The 25,422-nt window shown below is 38.9% G+C and overlaps 1 protein-coding gene across 48 annotated transcripts in view; it reads right to left on the bottom strand.

Annotated features, from left to right (window-relative positions):
- Positions 1–25,422, bottom strand: part of EPB41L3 (erythrocyte membrane protein band 4.1 like 3) — a 221,968-nt gene that overhangs the window by 30,624 nt on the left and 165,922 nt on the right. For all 48 annotated transcript variants that reach the window (XM_080683582.1, XM_080683562.1, XM_080683583.1 and 45 more), the window contains exons 4-11: positions 22,817–22,921; positions 21,559–21,601; positions 15,352–15,427; positions 12,654–12,872; positions 12,212–12,299; positions 7,382–7,534; positions 2,580–2,677; positions 1,505–1,680 (exon numbers count right to left, since the gene is read on the bottom strand). In XM_080683582.1, coding sequence (XP_080539708.1) covers positions 1,505–1,680; positions 2,580–2,677; positions 7,382–7,534; positions 12,212–12,299; positions 12,654–12,872; positions 15,352–15,427; positions 21,559–21,601; positions 22,817–22,921 — 958 coding nt within the window. The remainder of the gene's footprint in view (positions 1–1,504; positions 1,681–2,579; positions 2,678–7,381; positions 7,535–12,211; positions 12,300–12,653; positions 12,873–15,351; positions 15,428–21,558; positions 21,602–22,816; positions 22,922–25,422) is intronic.

Here is a 25,422-nt window from a genome sequence, read left to right as displayed (position 1 = left end):
TGAGACAATGTCGAAGAACAGCTTCAATGTTAACATGGATATATGAGTGTCTTAATCCAACTTGAAACAGTCCTGATCAACATTTTATTCTAAAAGTATGGCTCTAAGTTAGATATTCTGAAAAAAGCAAACTCTTAGAAGGTACAGAATGGTAATAACTTTCTAGGCCACCTCACAAAAGCCTATAGGATAATTATCAATATAATTATTGGGATAATTATAATTATATCCATAGCAACAGTGCTCTGATGTGTTTCTTATTCAGTCTTGCAACAACCCTGTCAGAGGTGGCCTGACTCCCATTTTATGGATGATGAGTAAAAACCAGACAGGGAGAGTTTAAGTCATTCACCAACTGCCGAGCAGGTAGAGGAACTGGACTTCAGTCTGGATTTACCTATGCCCGGTTAGGAACATACGTAATATTGCACGAACAGCACAATTTTTGCTTCTTCTATAAACTGTATATAACGTCATCCATTAGGAAAACACAGTCTTTTTCATCAGGGGATACAGGGCGTCTGTCACCCCACCAACCACACTGGGGTGTCATGAACTGTGGTGAGCAGAGGCAGGACAGTGGGGAAGAAGGTGATCCCAAGCACTTGTAACATTTATTTATTTTTTATTTATGTTTGTGCTTATTATTAAAACCGTACACACATGCCAGAAATGTCTACCTCTTTATGTGCACAGGCTAGGTCTTTCCTAAAACAACCAATCTCCAGGTGCTTGCAATGAGAAGAGGAGGCCTGGCCATGACTCAGTTCCTAAGTTAATTATTCCTCTAGCTGCCAAGTCTTGTAGCAGAAAGCACATCTGCGTGTAACTATAGATACAATACAAAACCATCCCACAAAACAAAACCTACTGAAAACTCATGATTATGCCATTCCTTAAACATGTTATTTAAGCAATTTTCTCCCTGTTTTACTTACACATTTGACTTAACAGTAGACAACATCTACAGACAGTGCTCTCCCAGTCTGTCAGGAGGATTTAATTTAGAGCCCTTTGCTCTGTTATCTGAATGTCATCCTTTCTATAAGCTATTATTTATCGACTGATGAGTCACATTTTATTCACAGTTTCTTTTTTAGAAACAGGGATAAATTTAACATACAGTTTTCTTTCTGAAACAAATCGTCTAAGACAAACCTGGCAATCATTTAAGATCTGTTGGCTAGGAAACCAGATTCCTTACAGAGTATGTGACCACCATATTTGGAATGAGAGAATCTTTCTCCAAACTCAGGGGACTAGCTTAAGTAAGTTATGCTCTTCATTCTCTATATAATCTTACATAAATCTAAAGTAACAGACATTATTCACAAGGGCACATTTTTTTGAGGATGGGTGGTTAAAACGTGCCAGTCAGCCACAGACCAAGAAGAAGGTGCTCTCCATTTCCTACTATCCAAGAGGATCGATGCTTACTGGAAGCTCAAGATGGCTTCACCGTGGCGGGCAGCCAGCAGAGAGCATTAAGGGCAGGGATGCCTACCTCCATCCAGGCTGCGCGACATGGTGTAACGTTTGCTGGAGGAGCGTTCAAAGTAAGGGGCTGGGCGATCTATCAGTGCGCTGGCTCTTCTGGTTTGGGCTTGCGTTCTGCCGCTGTAACGGAACTTGGAACCCAAGGTAAGGAATTTCTTTGGAGGTGCTTCTGGTAACAACAATCTAAAGATATTAAAAAAAACACACACACCAGAAAGAATGGTAAATCAAATATTGAGAATGCTAACCTTTTACTCAGTTCTGAAAGGTAAAGTGCTTTGCGTACTAAAGGATTAACACCCAAATGCAATGAAATAAGTCAGGTTTTATAAGAAAAAAAAAATTGACACAGTACATATCAACTAGGGATGTTATCGAGGCTATGAGCAAAGCGGGAGTTGGGTTGGACTAGTACAGTGGTCGGCAAACTCATTAGTCAACAGAGCCAAATATCAACAGTACAACGATTGAAATTTCTTTTGAGAGCCAAATTTTTTAAACTTAAACTTCTTCTAATGTCACTTCTTCAAAATAGACGCGCCCAGGCTGTGGTATTTTGTGGAAGAGCCACGCTCAAGGGGCCAAAGAGCCGCATGTGGCTTGCGAGCTGCGGTTTGCCGACCACTGGACTAGTAGACTTGAACATCCCACAAAACTGGATGTGGTTCTATAAACCCCAAGAGCAATTAAGTAGGTGATGGTAGGAAAGAACAGTGGTAGTTTGTTATTGTGCAGACACAAATCTAATGGCTCTAATTAGTCGGGTATTGAGAAATTACTGGAATAGTAAGAAACAGATTGAACACTTGAAGTAGACATCCTGCAAAAATAATGAAAAGGTACTAAAGATAATAAAGACAAGATGGAGCAGATCAATAAAGTACAGATGAAGGAAACCTATTCAAATTTAGTCAGAAGTTCTCTTAGGATTTCTTACTAAGAAATCTCATGACAACGAGCTTGAAGGAACTTTAGAAAGGATATGCCTCCACATTCTTCTTCCCAACAATCTTTTTCACTGTAAGTAATGCCAGGCACTCTATTTTTTCCCTTAGGAAAAAAGCAAATTGATCTCCACCTACCTGAAAAATGTATGGTGCTCAACACACACTTTCCATAAACGCTTGGCAGCTCGATGGTTTGGCAGTTTAAACCCAATGGTACTTTCGAATTGTTCAAACTACATTTAGAAAATATTGAAGAGTAGAATCAAGTTTAAAATAACAAATAACAGAAAAGCAAATCATCTTAAAAATAAAAATACCACTCACAACTGTTTTCTTTACTTACTAAATCAATTGCTATATGTGGAATTCATGCTACTAGTATACACGTGCATTTATTAAAAAGAAAAAAATCTCCTTATATCTAATATCTCCTTAAAATGCTGCAGGTATTTTATGCATATAGTAGATGTTTTATGTACCAGTATGGATCTTACGAAAACTAAATGCAAACAAGGATATTTGGATTCCTCCAGAGACCAACTTGTCCTGATCTCATATTTAAGCCTAATTTTCATTCTTTTTTCCATGACATCATGACTTCAAATGGAAGATACAGAAATGAACAAAAGGTTTAAAGTCTATACCATTCTCAGAGTTACATTTTCTCTTAATATCTGGTCTGGGAATATGCACATATACTAAGTATTTGATGACTTGGTATCAGGTATTGCTGATCTGTGCATTATAATATGGATTATCATGTTAAATGCTAACATCTCTTGATATTACATACTAGAGGCCCGGTGCACGAAAATCAGGTTGGCGGAGAGGGGGGGGGGTGTTCCTCAGCTCGGCCTGTACCCTCTCCAATCTGGGACCCCTCGAAGGATGTCCTACTGCTGGTTTACAGGGATCGGGCCTAAACTGGCAGTTGGACATCCCTCTCACAATCCGAGACTACTGGCTTCAGCCGCTCACCTGCCTGCCCGCCTGCCTGATTGCCCCTAACCACTCTGACTGTCGGCCTGCTTGTCCCCAACTGCCCCCCGCTGCCGGCCTGCTTGTCCCCAAATGCCCCCCCGCCAACCTGATCACCCCCAACTTCCCCCCCTGCTGGCCTGCTTGCCCCCAACTGCCCCCCCTGCTGGCCTGCTCGCCCTCACCTCCCCTCCCCACTGGCTTGCTCACCCCCAACTGGCCCCCTGCTGGCCTGCTCACTCCAAACTGCCCCCCCCCCCCGCTGTCCTGATCACCTCCAACTGACCCCCACTGACGGCCTGCTCACCCCCAACTGGCCCCCCTGCTGGTCTGCTTACCCCCAATGGCTGCTGCCATCCCATCCTGGCCTGATCACTCCCCAGCGACTCAAGGTCCCAGCCCCTCCTTTTTCTTTTTTCAGCGCCTCCTTGAGTGGAGGCCAGGGCCGGCTGGAAGCAAGTATCTAGGATTTATTTATCTTCTATAATTGAAACTTTGTAGCCTTGAGCGGAGGCCAGGGACAGCCAGGAAGCTTGGCTACTTCCATCACTGGGGGCAACCCAGACCTCCTGCTCACTCCAACTCTGTGGCTGCCGCCATTTTTGTTGGGATTTATTTATCTTCTATAATTGAAACTTTGTAGCTTTGAGCAGAGGCCAGGACCAGCCAGGATGGGTGGGAAGCTTGGCTTCCTCCACTGCTGGGGCAACCCAAGCCTCCTGCTTGCTCCAGCTCCATGGCTGGCCGCCATCTTGCTTGGGTTAATTTGCATACTCACTCCTGATTGGCTGGTGGGCGTGGCTTAGTGTAGCAGAGTGATGGATAATTTGCATGTTTCTCTTTTATTAGTGTAGATAAGAGATTTGGAGAACACATTTTCATATTACTCAGCATTTATAGTTCAGATGATACTCTATCAGTCATATGATTTTCCAAGGTGGGATATCTGATTTCCTGAATAATTATTTTAATATCATTGCAGATTCTCATTAACTTTTTATTCTCTGAGGATAGTATGCATCAGGCCACCAGAGGGCAATAATCTTAAACAATAAAGCCTTCCCCAAAGAGCACAAAACCTCCTGACTATTGACATAATCAATAGCAAAAGTAATTTATGTGGCAAAGAACCAAGGAGAGGGCTCCTCTGCATGGCATGTGAGATACCCTTATGCTTGACCTCTATTTCTTGTTTGTTGAGAGGGACTGGGCAGGGCAAAGACTGGGAAACACATCCAGGTTGCTTTAACTGCAGCTGCCTTTCCCAATTTCCTATTCCCTCTGGAAGTTCATGTGCAGTGGTGGTCATGAAAATCACCACTGTCCAATAGACCCAGTTGACGGACAAACCTGAGTACTGTGGATCGTAACTGAACCATCCCCCATTTACTCATCCTGCCTCTAATATGTACCATGCATTAGGCAAAGGTCAGGGGTTTTAAAAAAGCATCAACTTGCTCCTGTAAGAAGCTGGGGAGATTCTCTCAAGATAATAGAGGCGCTACACTTTTAAAATGTTTATCTAGCTCTCGGTGCTTTGTATTCTTTTTATTGCAACCTCTTCAGAGTCTTCGGGCTACCAATAATTTCTTCTCACTCATTCTTCTCAGTCTATAAATATGATTGTAAAAAACGGGAGGGAAACAACTTCCTTTGAGCCTGCTTCTGCTAAGCCAGAATCTTCTCACTCCTCACGCTACACGTCCTGATGGAGAAGCCTCAGCTCCTTCACTTCTTACCTCACTGCAACCTGCCAGGCACTCCTAACTCCTTCCTGAACTCTTAAATGTCACAATAGGACCTATCAACTGTGATGCACTTTTCTTAGTTCTTACCTGCACCTTTTCTGTAACATTTGGCACTGCCAGTTAGTCCCCTGAATCTCGTCTTACTGTCATCTGTGACCATTTTTGTCCCTTTTTCCCTTGCTCTGGCTGTTATTCTTAATCTCCCTGTGGTCCTCTTTGGCCTACCTCTCTCTCAAAAAGTGGTCTCACCCAGATTTTTTGTTATAGGGTCTCTCTCTCTCTCTCTCTTTCTCTTTAAGTTCTCTTGTTCGTTGGGTAATTTATTCCACATATAAGGCCCTGATTAAAACGTATACAGTTGATGTCTCTGTTCAAGTCCTATATTTATTACTGTGTAAGAATCACCCCCTAAAAATCTGTCCCAAAGGAATTTCAACCATTTTCCTTAAATTCACCCCCTTTTCCTCTCGTCTAATAATATCATCTCCATTGCCTTCTCTCGTGCAAACTGAAAGACTCTGATCATCTTGGACTCTCCTCTTTATCCTTCCCCCATCCTATTTCCAAAATCTGTTCTGCCTCTGAAAGCCATCTCAAATGTGCTCCTTCCATTCTATTCCCATAGCCTCTGCTCCAGTTTAGGTCTTATCACATCACATTACGAAGCAGCTTAATTCATTAAGAAACCCATCATTCTCAAGTGTTCATCTAGTTATGACAAGCCCTAATTTAAAACCTTCCATGGCTCACTACTGTCTACTGATGCACTTCTCCACTTCTCCCTGCTGGCCTCTCACAACCATGTTCACTCCATGTCCATGGGATATTATCTCATCTGTATCATGACATGGTTCCAAGTGTGCGAGTCTGTTTCTGTGCCAAATATAAAGTCCCTTAAGGACAGGGACAAATTCATATTTCTCTTTTCATTTCCAATGCCCAACATGGTACCTAGCAATAAACAGATGCTTGCTTATGTTTAATAAATCCAAATGAACATTTATCAGTTATAAGTTTAACATGCAATCTTTAAGAAATATTTTTAATATTACTGTAATTGCGGGTATTTACATGAAAAGCTTACAGATTATTTCAGTCTTCAGAGACAAGGATGACTTTATATTTACACTACACATTATTGCTTGCCTTGTAGTCTGATATTTTAATTGTACTTTCCACCAGTGGGTAGGCTGATTTTGAAGACAGGACTTAATTCTATATTACGCCAGAAAATGTTCAGAGACATAAGTGAACTGCAATCTTAGAGCTTTGCCTCCATTATATTAATCATATTGATCAGAAATGGAGATATTTGTCAATTATCTATTAACCAGATACAGCAGGTACTTACTACCTATTATGTACAAACCACTAAGGAGAATACAAATATGTCGATCATAGATGCTGTGGTCCAAGGAATAAGGATTAGTTAACAATTTTCACTCTTTCATTAGCTTCTCTGATTAAAAAAAAAAAAAAAAGGTGAAAATATATTAGGTTGTGGAACATTTACATAATTTACACCCTGTGTTGCTCATTCTAATCTTTCTTGTACCTGTTGCACATTATCTCTAAACTGTCCCCTTTAAGATGCTATCAGATTGCCTGCCAGGTGTGGCTCAGTGGTTGAGCATCGACTCCTGCACCGAGAGGTCATTGGCTCGATTCCGGTCAGGCCGCATGCCTGGGTTGCAGGCTCTATCCCTGGTGGGGGCATGCAGGAGGCAGCTGATGGATGATGTTTTCTTCTCATTGATGTTTCTATCTCTCTCCCAAATCGATAAAAATATAATTTAAAAAAAAGATGCTGTCAGATTTGGAAGACAGAGAGAGGGGGAGCATAGAGACAACAATAGAACTGGTAGGGAGAAATCTTTTATTCACAAAGAGGTCTAATGACTACAACTTTCATTTATACCACAGCTTGAAATATACAAAACATTATTCATGAATCTGGGTTTTACTTTAAAATATGTAAAAACAATCATTTAAATTAATGTATGCTATGGGAAAAACTGAAAATAAAAAAAAAAAGAACACTTCTTTCTACCTATTTGTTGGATAAACCTACAGTAAATTCTCTTAGGCATTTAGACATAACTCACCAACCATGTCCTGAGATGCTGAGAACTTGTGAGCAGGTAATTTACATGTTTATTTGCTATCAGGTTCCTTTTTTCTCAGTGTACATGCAAATTTGGGTCTACTTACCTCTCCCGGGCGGATCTTAATGTAGAAGTTGTTCCGTTTGTATGAGATTTTTAGAACCTTAGGCCAGGCAAATCTATTTATCCGCAGTCGGTCACGATATATCAACAGACCACTCGCACAAACGCCTAACATAATTTCTACTCCTTCAGAATCCTGGAAAATAGAAGCAAGAAACATAGGGTCAGTATCTCACTTGTTTCCACTTACGGCTGGGTACAATATTTAAGCCTCCATAACAGAACCTATAATTGACTACCTATAGGTCTAATGTAAATAAGAAAAATGCTGCAGCCATTTTTAAACATTACCATTAAATAATAGCCTTAAAATGAAGATATTTATCAGTATGGAGATTTGTTAAGAGTAAAACCTGCTCACCCAAGTATCTTAGATTTCCAGAAATACTGCACATAGAACAGGCCGACCAGATGAGGTGTGTTAATAACACAAATAACAGTCCCAGTTCTCGGTTACTGAGTGCCAAGCATTGCCCTAATACTTTACATATATTAACCCTTTTAATATTCACTAGGATATTTTGAGATAGTTGCTATTATTCTTCCCATTTTACAGATGAGGAAACTGAGCCACAGAGAGGTTACATATCTGTTCTAGTTGAATGCGAGCAGCCTGGTTACAGAGGCAGCACTTTTAACCAATATGTATACTAAGAGAGGGGCCCTATCCTTTCTTATGAGTGTTTTGGAGTTTATTCCTTTAAAAAGAGCCTCAATCTTTTTTATATACCATTATTGTCAGAGTAAAATTTAAATATAAAATAGTGTGGGTTTTTTTTTTTTTTAAGTATGAACTATACTTCCCCAACAGGCCCCAACACACGTACTGCCCAGTGGTAAGCACACTTAGCAATATGATTCACATAAACATGGATAGACTTTATACATGTGTATAGTCTTTTATAACAAAGGTGGGATCATGCTACGTTTGCAATTTGCTTTGCTATTTGTACGGTTCATATTTAGGTCATTTCCTAGGGGTATGTGATGCCCAGAGGTCCCAGAGATGTTATATATAGTAAAGTTCAAGAGACATACCATGCATAGCCTATGCCCCCTCAGTATTGTATTCAGGGGGAATCCGTGTAAAATGAACACCTGTGGTGACCCGAGTGGAGTAAAAACGAAGGACAGAGGCAGGACTGTGTGTGAGGTGCAGTCTCTACCCTGCCTCACTGGTTGTTGGAAGCAGGGGTACATGGGCGGGGGGAGCTGGGGTCTTTTGTCACCTTAATCAGCAGGGCTGCCCCCAACTTTGAGTCACTCTGCAGCCCCAGAGAGGAAAATGGCAGAACCTAAATAGGAGATTCTGACTCGTCCATATTGTGGGAATTTACTGCCTAAATCCTGTCAGTGCAAGGTCCAAGATGGACATTTCCAGAAGCAAAAAATAAATATTTCAGTCCATCCCTGGACATAGATGTTTATAATTGGTTTAAAATGAAACATTTTACCTTTGAAATCTATCACTCCATTAGGTAGGAAATGACAGGAGTGGAAATACCTGATGGCAGGACATAAAATCTGAGGAGGCCTCCAAGTCCAGAAACTGCCCGCCCCTTACCATGGGCTTTAATGTGAAAGAGCAATTTAAAGAGCTGTAACCTGATGCTGACAAGTCCCTGGCATTACTGAGCCTTCAGACCCAGCCCATCTGCTCACATACAGCTCAGAGGTGACCACCTCACACCATGAGCACAAATGCAGGTCTGAGTAACTGCTCTTCGATTCACTTTCTTTTTGGTAAAGAACATAAAAGTTTAGAAAAGACGCCTTTGCGCTAAAGAGGGAAAGGACATTTAAAACATTTTTCATTATTTTATCTATTTTTAAATCTCTCATCAGTGTCTTCCTTTCCTGGGGAAGATTGGGAAGCCTCCTTTGCTCCTTCACTGTTCTCCTGTACCCTCCGGCATGAACTTCTCTGTCCCCATTTCATCTGTTGTATCAGCATGCCCCCAGCAAAGGTACTGCAGTAAACTCGCCCCTATCTGCCTTCTCCTTAAGACCGTAGCTGGTTGAGAGCAAGAGCTCAATTTAATCTTTGCAGCCACATGGTCAAGACAGTGCCTGCCTAGCATGGGTTAAGCCATTACATGTTTGGCAAATGAAGAAAGACAGTATCAGGTAAGTGGAAGTTTAAATTGCATGGTGGTCTTCATTACGTTAATCATAAAGAAAAAAAAAAAAAAAGGATACTTTTTTTCTCAAGTTTTTGGTCACAGCCCAAGCTGTTAGTTTGATAAATTTTTTGTGTTGCAAGCTCTTTTGGCAGCCTATCTTGGGGACATATGTGTTTCCCTCCCAATGAACATACTTAATGCTCCTTTTAGCAGGAAGTACCAAAGGAAGACCTGGATAGCCTCAGTCAATTGTAATTAAAATAAATGTGCATGCTGTTCCCTTAATTTAAAATCACTGTTTAAACTTTGCCATCCTTCATTATCACTTGGTCCATGGGATATCTGATGTGGATTTATACCTACATTTTAGAATCTTCTATGAAATAAATGACTCTCGCAGAGCCTATTCAGAAAGACGTTAGATGACAAACAAGCAGAGAGAGTCTTCCTAAGAAGAAAACAAGCATTTAGACAGAACAGGTTTTCCCAAACCAGGGACCTTCAGCTAATACGGGTATTTTATTCTTTATACAGAGCTTTGAATTAGAGATCGCAATTCAGACTTTCTAAACAGGTCCTACAGCTCAGGGTCTTTTATGCCATCCGGTTATGACTGGAAATGAGCTCTAATTTAATTCAGTAAATTTCCTTCTTAAAATGATAGAGTGTGGCTGCATGAGAAAATGGAGTCCATAACCGAATTATTTGTTATACTTAATATTCAGATGAAATCCTTTTACGGGCTGGATTTGCACTTCCTTAATTCTTTCTTTTTTAATTGCCATAAATTCAAATCATATTATTGCAGCTATCCATTTTAATTCAGTAGCTAGAGCAACGTTAAGTGATTTTATTTTCACTGATGGGAACACGGATACATCCCGAGCTGCACTTCCCTAAAAGCATGCCCTAATCTGTCATTTATTTATTTTTCCTGGGCAGCAAGTGAATCATCATGTACAATGTAATTAAAAAATAGCTTTCGATCCACTCAAATTTTCAGGCAACCTTCATTTCCTTCTTGTTTCCTTATGTTTCAGTCACCTAAGGAAAAACTCTTAAGATAAAATCTTACTAGTGTGTGTGTTCTTATTTTCTTTTTAAATTATCATCCTGCCTTATACCTGGCATAAACTATAAAACATCTTTGTTCTCTGACTGCAAAATAGGTGAGAAAACACAGTAAACAGAGCCAGACCTGCTGTTGTAATTACACACAAATGTCAAAGAGCCTGGCACGATGCACCAACCCAGCCCTGGGATAACCCCGCCAGCCCTCGGAGACTGTGCTGGTTAGTGCTCAGGCCTTCGGCCCCTGGAAGGCCACATTCTCTCTGCGGGACACAAGGATCAGAGTCATAACCAGTCAAACCTGCATTCACGTGATGGCCACCATTTTCTGGTCCAAACGCCATCCAGGGAGCAGCCTACCTGTAGCATCAACAGAACCTACAGACCATAGATTTCCCTCCCACGGGACTCAGCGTTGTTGAGCTGTTTGCCTGAACAGAGGTAGCTGAAACGCTCTTCATGCCTTGGCCCTGAACTTGACTGTGTAAGATACTCCCTTGACTAGAAGCTTGTTAACTTCCTGTGAGTCCCAGATCATGAAATTGGTGGCTACTCTGTGCATTAGAAGTAAAGGCACATCCCATAACCGGAGCAATGTTACCTTGTCAGCCCAAATCAGAAGAAATGGCCCCTGAACTTCAAACAGTGATCTTTCAACACTGCTGAAGTACCAGAATCCATCCCTAAGATCCTAACAAATTGCTCATGTTTTGATGGTAACGGTTTTCATGAAAGCTTGTCTTTACTGCTACAGTTCTTTATTCACAGCTGTTCAAGTAACAGACTAATAGTCCATGCACTCATTCACTCACTGCTGAAAAACACAGATTCTAGAAAAAGAATGACATGGAGTAAAAGCCGCTTTGGGCATCCTTACAATCTCCCCCTCATACAGTCTAATCCCAACTTCCTTCTTCCCAAGAGTAAGTAGTCAAGGCACAACTTTAACATTTCACAATCGCCAAGCAAACAGGCAAGCCTTAGCCTGGGTTAATTCTAGTTGGACTTCAAAAATAACAATCTTATTTCAAAGGACTGCCTATTTGTCAGAATACCTCAACTTTAGAGATGGCGTTATTTGAACTTCACATGAATTTCTTGAGTGTCTGGTGGGTAATCAGAACAGGGCCACAGACAGTACTTCACACAAAGTAGATGTGACAACTGGGTCTTGGACAATCAGCCAAGTTTAGACAGACAGACAGACAGACAGAAAGGAGCAGGACAGTGCAGACAAAAATGATCGCATTCAGGGAAAGGGCAGAGTCAGGGCTTGGCAGGAGCCAAGGGCATGTGTCAGCACAAAGTGGGAGATACACCTGAGACAGGAAAGGCAGGGTGAGCTCAGAGCTTGTTATGTAAAGATAAAAAGTTCCAACTGAATCAACAGGCAATCAGAGGCTCAGACCATGTGAGTCCTGTGAGTCTGAGCCAACCCCTCAGTAAAATATCGGTGCAAAATGTGCTTTATCATTTGACAAGCCTTAAAGAGCAAACACAGATTTGAATGCCCAAAGTTTTGGTTTACATGCACTGAAGTAAAAATCAGGAGCTTATAGCAATAACAGCACTGAATTAAGTAAAACTAAATAAAAAGTTTGGGGGTTAAAAATGCATACCTTGGCATGATGTAAATCTACCCCATACATGGATAATTTTTTGGCATTTTCCAAGAAATGCATCTCGGCTTCTGCTGGCGTCATTCCTCTGATAAGAAAAGAAAGGGTTACAATGCTGCTCTGCTTTCACCTGGCGAGGCTGAAATGTTTCCTGTTTAGCTCCCCTGCTATCTAATATGCAAGCCCCCACAGAGGCCCCAGCAGATTTGTGTCTGAGGGAAGAAAAATAAGACGGCTTTTAAAGAAAACCTTACAAATAGACATTCTAAGCAAGAACCTAACTATCCTAGACCTGTACCAGCCAGTACAGACCCCTACTCTACTAAAGTCTCACCCACAAAACACCAACATCAGTTCTGGGCAAAGTGCGGAGTGAAAGGGACGCTCACTCATCAAGGTCCAACTTATTAAATGGACTGTTCTCAGGGCTTCTGCCACTAACCTGTGGCTCTTGTGCAGCTCGATCACTTTATCTTCCAGTTCTTTAGTGTGATTGGGTGCAAAGCGGAACTCACTAATGTAATCATTTCCACATTCATCAGGGTCATAGTCTCCAAGTTCTGACTGGACAGTGTAGGAGCCCAACAGGGCAAGCGTGACAAAGGAGCAGGGCAGCCTCCCGGACACGATGTCATCTCGCAATTGTAAGCAGAGGTAGTACCTTCCGGTAACCAAGAGGACAAAGCACAAAGCCAGCATTGGGATACAGGAAAAGGAGACCATTCAGTACATATTGTTGGGCAGGCAATTTCTCCCAATCAGATAATCAATCACACGAGGACAAATTTTCTAGCATCTTTATTTTGATGTGGATATAAGGGGAAAATACCTGGCCACAAAAATATAATATTTAAGGGCATCTAATGACAAGTCAATGTTCATAATAAAATAGGGTTTTATTAATAAAGTACAGAGTAAAAAAATAACCTAAAGACACACTCTTCTAACATCTTTTAAAATAACATTGAAAATCAAATGAATAGTCCCTAGCACATTCCCTGAAATCTTTGGTTGGAGGTATTATAATATAAAAATGGTGTTCTTAAATATAATTAAGTCCCAGCTAGACTTAAGAAAACCTTGTTTGGATATTTTGCCATATGACCGAGACAAATTTTAGGTAACTCAATAGCTATGCCACCATAAACTCTGCTCTCTATTTCCTACATTCCTGGTGAGGTAGTCTCTTGATATTAACTAATGATTTCGGTTTCAACTTCTTATTTTTTAAAGATAATTTCCTACGATCCAACTAATATAAAGACTAACTGAAGAATTACTACCTTAAAACCTCAGAATCTTGTCACTATAAGTAAACAGTTTTAGATTTGGGGACTATAAAACATTTTCCAAATAATTTTGTCAAGATAACATAAAAATATTTCCGTTAATAGCTGACCTATCTCCTTTGTTATTTTGCTTTTAAAGTTTACAGATATAATACTAATTGTGGAAGATTCCCAGGGAGGTGTTGACATTGATAAGTTTTAACACATTTCATGGCTCAGCATACAGGTATAATAATAAAATACACCTTGTACCTTTCATATGAGAAATAAATTGCTAATATGAAGCTGAGGACTATGAAAAAGTCTTAAGGTCCCTCTAAATATGACTTTAAGCTAATGATATAAGCAAGCTCCATGTAATTCAGATGTAAAAATGTCTAATTACTTTATGGGCTCTACACACATTACACCAGTAGATATAAGCCAACCATGCACTAAATTACAAACCCAGGTGTGTACAGGCTCCACAAACAAAAATTAGCCACAACTAAATAGTTCTCAAGATTATTCAAGAGTATTTTAAAATAAGAAATTATAAATTTTCCAATTTAATGCAATCATAGAATAAACTAGAGGCCTGGTGCATAAAAATTCATGCACTGAGGAGGGTCCCTCAGCCCGGCCTGCCCGCTCTCACAGTCTAGGAGCCCTTAGGGGTGGGAGGCGACCCTGTGTTCAGGAGTAGGCGACACCCCCATCACACCTCTGCTTGCTGCATTGCCGGCAGTGCAAGCCTCAGCTGGCCCTGGTTACCTGTGCCTCGGGCCGGCCCTGGGCGGCTGGGGGGCTGAGGGGACTGGGGGACTCCAGAATCAGGCTCACGGAATGGCAGGGCTAAGGGGACTGGGCGCCGCCATCTTGTGGCTCTGGGTGCCATCATCTTTGAAGGTGTGGCAGTTAATTAGCATATTCCCTCCTTATTGGCTGTGGGCACTGCCATCTTTGTGAGGGTGTGACGATCAATTAGCATATTCCCTCTTTATTAGATAGGATACTATGGAGTAGTTTCTCTCCTTTACCTAAGATGTCTCTTAAATTATTTTTAATCATAGCAAGAGATTGAAGCTTTCTGAGTCATTTCCCTATTCTGAAAAACCTTCCACAGATGTGAGGTTTACACAGAAGATTCAGCACACACTGCACAAAACCGCTCTGGCTGGCTCTAAAGTTACTACCAAACAGTGAGTCGGTTCCGAAGTGGGACGCAGAGAAGCCGAGAATGCGCATCACACCCGGGACCATTTCACAAAGGGACCTTCTCACACTCAGAGCCCAGTTACCACACCAGAATAGCTTTACTGGGTTCCTGTTCTAATGTCTTCTTTTGTGAAAAGGAATTAAGCATTTCCCTTGTAGGTCATGGAAAATAAACTCTTAAGTGTATATGTGTTTATGTTTATTTGCATATATGTACATGTGTGTAGGTATGCCTGATTTTTTTTAAGGGCTGTCAAGTACCAGGTTGGTTATATAAAAAGCATAAGCATCCAACGACACATTTTTTTTACTCTAAGTTTTGAAGCATGAGCACTAAGAATGGCTATATCATTTAAGGCTGAATCCCATCCAATTTGGCTATGGTGGGTGGATGTCAGAGTATCTCAGTTTTGCATGTCTTCCCACCAGGGTCAGGCAGAGGGAAGTATGGGCTTAGCACCAAAGATTCAATTACGAACAGTTATGATTTGGCAAATCTTTTCATCAGATGTTTGCTCTCACTCAGTTGCCTGTTGTTTGCCATTTGTGGATGATGATAAGGTCACCAAATGTAAGCATGCTCTTCTCTGGAGAATTTAAGAGAAGCACAACTCTCCCAAGAAGTCTGCCTTTTTACAGCCAACTTCCAAGTACCTGGTGATATCTTCAGATAGCTGGGCGGGGTCTGGTGGGTAAAATTTCACATTAAATGAAAACTGCCAAGCACCATCTGCAGAAATGAGAGAAACATTAGAATAAAACCTTAGAAAATCCCCTTATACCTATGATAGCGAGAGCTACCTTAATTCCAGGTTCTAACACCCAGGCAAATTTTGATCATCCATGGAAAACAGGAAAGTCTCCATTAAATGAAATCTACAAATAAGTCTGAAACTTCATCCTCAATCCAGTTTCTAATCTTCTCACCAATCAAAGCCTTTACAGGCACTTCTAACTAGGGAGGAAATTGACTGCACTTCCTTTCTCAGGAACAAAGCTAAGCCTTCGGAAGAGGAGGAAAAAGTGAACATGATAATCCTCAATCAGACAAGTCTGGAATTGAGTAGATCTATTGCCGTGAAGTTCTGGATAGCTCACCTACCAACATTATAAACATAATTTCACTTCCTTTGTCCCTTCTGCTTTGTTATTACAGGTCAAATACCATTATAGCACATGTCAAGGGATTATTCACGGTATTTTTATTTAATGGGGAAGGTTTGTTGTAATGAATATTTAAGAAGGGAGCTGCTCTATGTCTGCGGAAAAAATCTTTTCTTACTCAGGGAACTTTTTGATTGAAGAGATACTTGAGTGTATATACTATGCATCACCAATTTCCACACCTTCTTAGCCCATGACTTGAACACGCTGCGGTTCTTTATCCCGTGGTATCTGTGGACCGCCTCCCCATATGTCCCCTCACAGGTGCCTACTTTTCTGTACAGCCTCCACGTACATTCGAAACATTATTAAGCCTTCCTAAGCTCTCCATTTAGTAATAGTATCTCTAATATATGGTTTATCATTATAAGGGTGAAAACCCAACCTTTTCTTCTTTCTTATATTTTATCTTATGTGGTCACTCCTTTAACTTATATTCATCCTGTTCTTTTATTCTGGTCTTTGAATGCAGTGATTCACTGAGGTCTGGGTGCTCCTTCGCTGGGACACTGCATACATTTGTTCCCTCCACCCAGTAACCACGCTGGAAGTGCCACGGTGCAGGGCCTCTTGTATTCTCAATGCACTGCTGGAAAACTCCCTCCAGGCTCCTGGCTTTGGTACTGGAAGGCTTTCATCTATTCCTCACGTAGCCATAGTCTTCCTTTCACTGTCTGTGACCTCCCAATTCAACTCTTAAGTGTCAATACTCTCCTACGACTTCCAACTGCTCCCTCTGCCCATTAAGAAACTTCTGGAAAGTCCATTTTTTTCTATGGCCCTTCCCAAACATTCAGAAGGGACAGTATTGCACATCCTAGCTTCTTTCTTTGTATTAGTCTCTTGTGTATGTGACAAATACTTAGCTGCCTAGGTTACCTACATTGGGTTCATTTATTCTAGTTTATTTGACAGACTACCACTCATATTACACTTAAAGTTCCCCATGGCAGAGCACTACCATGAAATGTCTTATAAAAGACTTGGCATAAGACCAAGTATAATTGGGTGGTTAATATTATTTTTAAACCACTTAGAACATTACTGAAACATGGGCTATAAGAATTCTAAGCTATAAAATACCCGTCAATCAAATATACTTCTAGTGATTATTTTCCCACTGTTCTCAAAAGAAGACCTTTTGTTATTCTAAAAATAGTCTGACTTGGTTTTACCTTCCTATTGATTTCTATTCACTTTCTGCTCAAATAGGTCCCTTCCTTGCCTGCTACTGGTGAGGTTCATAGAGCTGGCTACCCCCCAACCCCACCACCACCCAAGCAAGTGAAATTAAAACTAATGAATTAGTTATGTGAAATAGATTTATTGCTCTTTTATAATTTTTAAAGTATGCATTGAATTCAATGACTAGTTTATCAATGTGTGTAATTAAATAATCTCATAATAAATTCAAGGTAAGCATTCTAAGTTGGAAACTAAAAAGTAATAAAAGTGTAAGAAAAATATTTAAATGCAAAAACCCTTAATCTAGGAACGCGAGTTTCAGATTATAGTGGACCTAAGAAGCATCTGAACTGCTTATTAAAAATAATTCCTGCCACCCTACCGGTTTGGCTCAGTGGATAGAGCGTCGGCCTGTGGACTGAAGGGTACCGGGTTCGATTCCGGTCAAGGGCATGTACCTTGGTTGCGGGCACATCCCCAGTAGGCAGTGTGCAGGAGGCAGCTGATCGATGTTCCTCTCTCATTGATGTTTCTAACTGTCTATCCCTCTCCCTTCCTCTCTGTAAAAAATCAATAAAAAATATTAAAAAAAACTTCCTGTCAAGGCCAGGTGGCTCAATAGGTTGGAGTGTCATCCCATACACCAAAAAGATGGCAGGTTGAACCCCCAGTCAGGGGGCATACGGGAAGGCAACCCATAGATGTTTCTCTTTCAATCAATGTTTCTCTCTCCCCCACCACAACATTTCCCTATCTCTAAAATCAATAACAAACATATTATCGAGTAAGGATTAAAAAAAAAAAGAAAAAAAAAAGTCAATTCCTAGGCTCCATCTAGAGAATTTTATTCCAGAGATTTGGAATATGGCCTAGGAACTTGTGGTTTTAATAAACCTATAAACCTCCTTGTGGTTCTAATACAGTGAGCATGGGGACCACACTGAAAATCACTAATTCTGAGGAATCCACTCTCCTAAGGTATAACCCAAATAACTACCAGGCTTTATAGGACATTATTTTGAATCAGTAAAAAAGTTTAAGAAAACTACCATTGACACTGGGAGGATATGACTGTGCAATGCTTACTGCCTGTATCTGCTCAGATGATGGCCCTGGTTAGACACAGAAAAGGGAACAGCTTAAGCGCGTTAAAATGATGCTCTTATATGCTGATATAGAATTTTAAATCACAAATTTATAATAAATATAAAACTGTGAAATTGAAGAGCTCATCTTTATGAAAAAATTAAATTTTAGTCTTCTAAGCCTGCCAAATCTTAAAATTTCTAAATATACTGCATTTATAGCATAAGTTACTATATATCATATACTCTATATCATGACATTATTATATCATAATCATATCACAAAATGCAGTATATTTAAATATTTTGAGATCAGGTATGAACAAAAGATAACTAGAATTAGAGTTTTTTCATACGAACTCTTTGTTTTCAGAATTTCCTATTTCTCATAAATTTGTCACTGAAAATCTGTACCAACTTGACTGCCATTCTCCTTTCTAGAGACATACTGTGGCCCACAGCACATAAAGGATGGAAACATCTTTTATCATTTGTGTTAGGAATAGGAGGTGATGATTCAATAAGTATAATGGTTTGATAAAAACTTCCCTGCCTTGGGTGAATGTAAATTTTGTGGAAAGAGAGCATTTTAGTGTATTAAAACAATGAGGAATATAGATAAAAATATAAAATTCTTTTTTAAAAAATTCCAATTTTTCTTTCTCTTCCTTTATCTGCAAGACTCAGTTCATGCTGCAGCTGCACCCACTGCCTGATCTGCACGATGAAAATACCCTTTAGATCCCATGTTCGACTGTCACTTTGGCTTTCTCCCCTTAGAAAGGAAGTGACAGAGTTAAGGGAAAAAATTCTAACAAAGAAAAGAAAATTGCCTGTTTATACAGCCTTTCTTATAACGGTACTATGACTTATTGTGGAACACTTAATATATTTTCAAAGTGCTTTGAAACTATAAATCACCCAAATACAAAACAGCATTTCATTAGTTAGGGGAATACAGAGGACTCTAGGCACATAAAATGTTAGGAGCTATGTTCAGCATATCTGCTTTGAAAAACTCTACAAACAGGTTCTTAGAATACAGTCATCATCTTAAATTTTTTATTCGGACTCTCTGGAACAAAAAGAGTGTTTTCACCTACTTATCATACTCATAGCTATCCCTGGTTTCAATCCCTACTTGTCAAACTACTCATGATTAAGTTTCTGGTTAATGAATACATCCAATTTCTCAAAAATGTGGTAAAGATGTTATCGTTCTAATAAATAATCAGCAGACTCTTTAATATCTAGAAGTTATAGTGACTTTTTTCTTCTTTTGTGATATTATCTAGTATTAAACCATTTCGAACTGCTCACTATTAATTACTTCTTATTAATAGTTGGTGTACTTTAATGTTTCACACATTCAAAGGCACTAAAATATCTCTTTTCTCTTCTAATAGTAAGCTGTGGAAAACTTAAATGTGAATGTTCTTATTAATAAACTGGTCTTACATTTATACACTAAAATTAGTTGTTCAGGAAAATTAATCTAGAGTTGACTGATAAAAATAATTGCTTTAAAAAACGAAGTAGTTATTTACAATTATAAAGATTATCCATGTTTATAGTAAAAGCAAGAGGGTTAAAAATAAAAAATAAAAATAGGTTAAAAATAAACATTTTAAAATTCCTCTTTCTCCACCCTCCAACACTGCAATGCCATTTCTGGAGGTATTTACTGTTAATATCTTTTGTGCTCTTCAGAAAATTTTCCACACCCCTTTATATACATAACTTTTTAAAAACAAATATGATCTGTCTCAAACAATAAAGAATTAAAAAAATAATAATAAAAGAGAATAGCGTATTTCCCAAAAAGAATTTAAATATATTAGTCAATGATTTCACACAAGATTAGTAAACTTTTATGTTATAATAAAAAATATGATTAGTTCATTAATGTCTCACTAATGAAAGCTAAGACATATTTATTCTGCTTCATTCTATGTAATAGCTGCTTAGTATTTAAAGGTATGGGTATTCCCTGAGTGACTTAATAATTTCTTCATAAATGGATAAATTATGTTGCTTCTAGTTTTCTGCTATTACAAATTATATTCTAATGAACTTTCATACAATAAATGCATTTTCTTCTCTTCTGCATATGCTGAATAAATTTCTGTAAGTAAAATTAGGGGGCTAAAGAGTAAGTGCATTTTAAATTTTATAAAGACTTTCAAAAAGTGCCTTCTGAAAGGGTTATACCAATTTATATTTCTACAAATTTGGTTACATATTGTCAGTGCAAGGTATTATTATTATTATTATTTTAAATATATTTGTATTGATGTCAGGGAGGAAGGAAGAGGAAGAGAGAGAACATCAATGATGAGAGAGGATCATTGATTGGCTGCCTCCTGCACGCCCCCTACTGGGGATCAAGCTTGCAACCCAGGCATATGCCCTTGGCCAGAATTGAATCTGGGACCCTTCAGTCTGTAGGCCAACACTCTATCCACTGAGCCAAATGGGTTAGGGCGCAAGGTATCATTAAACTTTAAAAATCACTTGTTACTCTGAATAGGTGAACTATGCCTCATTTTAATTTGCATTTAATTGTTAGTAAGATTTAGCACATGTTTAATATTTATTAGCTACTTGTATTTCAATTTCTTGAGTTGCTCATGCAATGGTTTTTATCCACTAAGTAAAATGCACATGATCTCAACTCATTTGTGGAATATAATGAACAACATAAACTGATGAACAAAAACAGTTCCAGAGACAGAGAAACATCGATCAGACCATCAAACCTCGGAGGGAAGGTAGGTGAGGGTGGGGGTAAGGGGGAGAGATCAACCAAAGCACTTGTATGCATGCATATGGGCCTAACCAATGAACACAGACAACAGGGGGGTGAGGGCATGAGTGGGGGGGAAGGGGGGGTAATGGGGGAAGAAGGACACATATGTAACACCTTAATCAATAAAGAAATTAAAAAAAAAGACAATAAAAAATAAAGAGGAAAAAAAAATAAAATGCATTTCTCAACTTGTCTTTAGGGACCAAGAAAAGAGATTGTCATCACACAGTAAACTTTAGTCTCACTTGTTATTCCATTTCTAAATCATTAAATGACTATTACTTTTAGCTTCACTTTTAATAATAGAGTTTGGAACAGTAATATTAAGTTTGGAACTTTTAAATGATTAAGTACCAATTGGAGCATCACTTGATTAAATCCCATTTCACATCTGTGTACAGGCAAGGGAATAAAAGTCATAGTTATTTTATTCCTGAGTTGTGATAATTAAAAATAAGATCTGAGCTAGACTAACCTGCCAAAGATAAAAATTTGAGATTTTATTCTGTTTTTCAAAACACTGTATTCACACCAGCCATGGAGTAGGCGCTACCAATTAAGACAACCCCACTCTGAAAATCTTCACATTTTCACATATAATAATCCAAAAGAACTTACTTCGAATCTGTTTTTTAATTTCCTTAGCAGGGTCCAACCAATTCTGAAAAGGAAACGATAGCTTGAATTTGAATCAGCGAAGAGTAAACATGACTCAGTGTTGACCCGGCAGGGACACCCACTCGGTGTATTTGAGAGTGAGTGGCTGCTGGAAGGCCCTCCAAGCTGGGCCCTTCCCCCATATCTGCTGCCCCTTTGCCAGGTCCTGCGAGGGTCCAGGCACTGGTGTAGTGGAAAAAAAATGTGGTGTCCACAATTCACTCTAACAAAATTCTTTTCTTTTACAATCAATGACTTCAGGGACTCAAGCTAGCAGAGAAACAGAGTAGATAAAAACCCAAAACAAAAAACAGTGGATTTTATCTGTTTTTAAACAAATAACTAGAATAAACTAAAGATACATGTAATTTGACACAATGTTATCCCAGCCATTCAGTCCCACAAAGTGACTTCTGGGATTACAAATTCTCAGGCACCTACTTAGAAAACTTTCCTAACAAATGAATGCTTGCTTGAGATTTAAGAGTTTCCTCATCAGAACACTCAGATGTTTAATAGTGAAGTTAGACATTGTCCACTAAATCCAGGAGATATGATTCACTGCACAACACCAAAACATGTAAACATCTCTGAACAAAATTTCTGTGACTCAGTTTCTACACCAATACAATGGAAACAATTTCTTTTCCCTTATTTTTCAGGTAGTTGTGGGGATTCATGAGGCAAATCTCTGAAGAGACTGCATTATTCAGGTATAAGAGAGTAGAGTCTACAGAGGTATTGCATCAAACATTAAATACCTACTAACTACATGAGACAAGTGTCAGGTCAGCCAACAACTCATCTCATATTCTGATTTGGCAAGAATATGAAAGCATAATAAGATGAATTAAGAATAGGAGAGCAGCCTCGAGCACGGCTTCTATATAAGTATCAATGTATTTGATATTCATTGGCTCATAGCCACTGAAATACATCATCACAAAAAAGCAACATATAAAATGCTTTCCTGGAACCATAAACAACTGAAGAGAAACATAGTCTTATGGTTTCTACAATATTCAAGATTAAAGGAAGCTGTTACTAATTTCCTTTATGAAGAAATAAAGTGATCAATAGCATTTAGGGACCCACAACAGAAAATGTGGGAGTTTGAGGAGAGGTGGAGGAGATTTACCAATTCAATTCTAGTTCACATTCTGGCAGTAATGCGCAGCAGCTCGAGCCCTAGTATTTTGTACTGCTTTTAGTTACTCACCTTCTGGTTTTCAGTATCTCGATATGTAAGCCCAAAGTAATCTTTTTCTAGCAAGTTCAGATGTTCACACACTTTATCAAACAGCACTTGGCCTCTGGAGCGTTTCTATGGAGAACAAAGGAGAGCAAAACATAAAGAGAAGTCAACACACTCAACAAAGTTCTCTCGATTGCCATGAATAAAAAGAGGCAAAATTTAAAATCCTGCTTGCCGTAACTATAAAGTGAGTGATGGATGGATGACCAGTGTGATCACACGTCACCATCGCCTTTTTCACTGGTACTAAGGCTCAATTAAGTGGACCTAAACCTGCAAGAGCCTGTCCCTGCGATAAACAAGGAGTCATTGGTGTCCCTGAGTAAGTACAGCCAACCTGCAGGTCGTCTCGAGCAGAAGGAGCTGGGAGTGATGTGGTGCTTGGAGGCCCCAAATATCTTGTGAAATATAAAAATCCCAACAGTACAAGAGAGTATTCAAGGACCAACAAAAGCCATGTTTCAACAAACCCAAACTTAATTCCCATATTACCAGATTCTGAGCCTGAGAAGAATGAACCCTATTCCTTGTCTTAGACCTCCCCTTAAAACTTCCTCTATCAATCCTTACTTAAAAATTATAGCCATGAATCACTTTCCAAAGCCCATTACACTAACTTCATTAGTTTATTTTTGTTCATTTTTTGCCACAAACCTGTTTTATATTACAGTATTCAACATTCTCCTAATTTGAGAAAAATTCTTCCTACTCAACATAACAAAAATGTCCATTAAATATAACGATTTTAGTTATCATTTATAAATGAAAGATATAAATGTATATGTTACATTTCTGGCCATTAAGCTGTCATTTGGAGAAAGGAAAAAAAGTAGTCATCTGGGGGAGGAAATCCATCAGTTTAATTTACTGTGATACACAATTATTATATTCATTTAATCCTTCAAAGGTCTTTCAACATGGCCTTGGATTCTAAAATGAATTGGCAACAATTAAGCTAAACTACTTTTTGTGTGTGTAGTACCAAGATTTCTCATCTAATACATTAAGCATATTTGTCTTTAAGATTTAATGTACCGACAATGACAAATATGAAAATTGATAAACAATGTACATGCCAAAATAATAAGTATTAAGAAGACCCCTAAATGGTGTGTATCACTATGTAACCATAATTATATTGGAAATTAATTACTCAGTCCCCTCAAACATGACTATTTGGGAAAAAGGATACATTTATGACAGAAAATTAAAGCTTTAATTGTAGCTTGCTAAATAATCAATGATGTATTTGAAGAAAGTTTAATCGTGTATGAAAATAAATTATATGTTAGCAAAACTATATAACTTTGTTCAATGGATAGAAATAAGTGGGATGATAATGAAATGCTGCTCACTGGTTTTAATCTTGTTTATAGATAATAGCATATTTTTTCTGAATAATGCTCAGCAATTTATAAAGTTTTTACAAAAAAATTGGTTCTTCCAATGCTTCTATTGGTATTATCTCCAGTTATCAGATAAGAACACAGAAGTTCAGAGAAGTTAGATGAGAGAGGCAGTTTTAAGCAGGTAACTCTGGGTTTGAGTGTTCATTATGTCTCTTGCAGGAATGTGAACTTCTCTGTTTTACCTTCTGTAAAATGTGTATGATACCGCCTACTTTTTTGAAATGATTGACATTAAAATAAAATGATGTACTCAAATTTGGTCCAGTGATAGCACATATTAAGCACTCCACAAACGTCAGCTATTATAGCCCAAGTGACTGACAAGATGGCAGAACATGCAATGTAGAACTAGGCATTTCTGCTATAGGAGCACATATACCACTTCTTATGGTGTCAGTGTGCTCTTTCTTTAGCTACCAGTTTCCTGCTTACTGCTTAATTTGCTTTAGCTAGACCACAATATTTATACATACAACACACACATACACACCAGTGTCTGGCCAAGTACTTTCTCAATGAGTAAAAACAAACAAAACAAACACAAATAAATACACATTTCTCCTATCTCCTCTGACCCAGCAGACCACAGCCAGGCCCTCACCGGAAGACTTTTTTTTTTTTTAATGTCATCAGCTGCCTTGAGCATTGTCTTCATTAGCTATCTTCTGGCTGCTGTTGTTCCTTTTGTCTAACAGGTGACATTGATTAGATCAAGCACAGACCACTATTCTATGTGGCTCTTAGGTTTCTGGCTTCTCACAATTTGATTTCTATTAATGACTCATAGTTACCTCCTGACTAGAATAGATTTTGTCTTACTGAATATTTTAAACACTTTTCCTGAATATGTACTTATTATTTTGGCATGTACAGTTTATCAATTTTCATATTTGTCATTGTTAATACATTAAATCTTAAGAAAAATTCTTAAGGCAATCTCTTAGTGGTGCATTCTTCATACCAAAGGTGTTTTTTTTAAAATATATTTTTATTGATTTTAGAGAGGAAGGGGGAGAGAGAGAGATAGAAACATCAATGACAAAAGAGAATCATTGATTGGCTGCCTCCCGCATGCCCCCTACTGGGGATCAAGCTCGTAACCCAGGCATGTGCCCTTGATCGGAATGGAACCTGGAACCCTTCAGTCTGCGGGCTGACACT

Source organism: Plecotus auritus, assembly GCF_963455305.1.
Source record: "Plecotus auritus genome assembly, chromosome: 8".
NCBI lineage: Eukaryota > Metazoa > Chordata > Mammalia > Chiroptera > Vespertilionidae > Plecotus > Plecotus auritus.
This window is presented reverse-complemented; position numbering and strand designations above follow the sequence as displayed.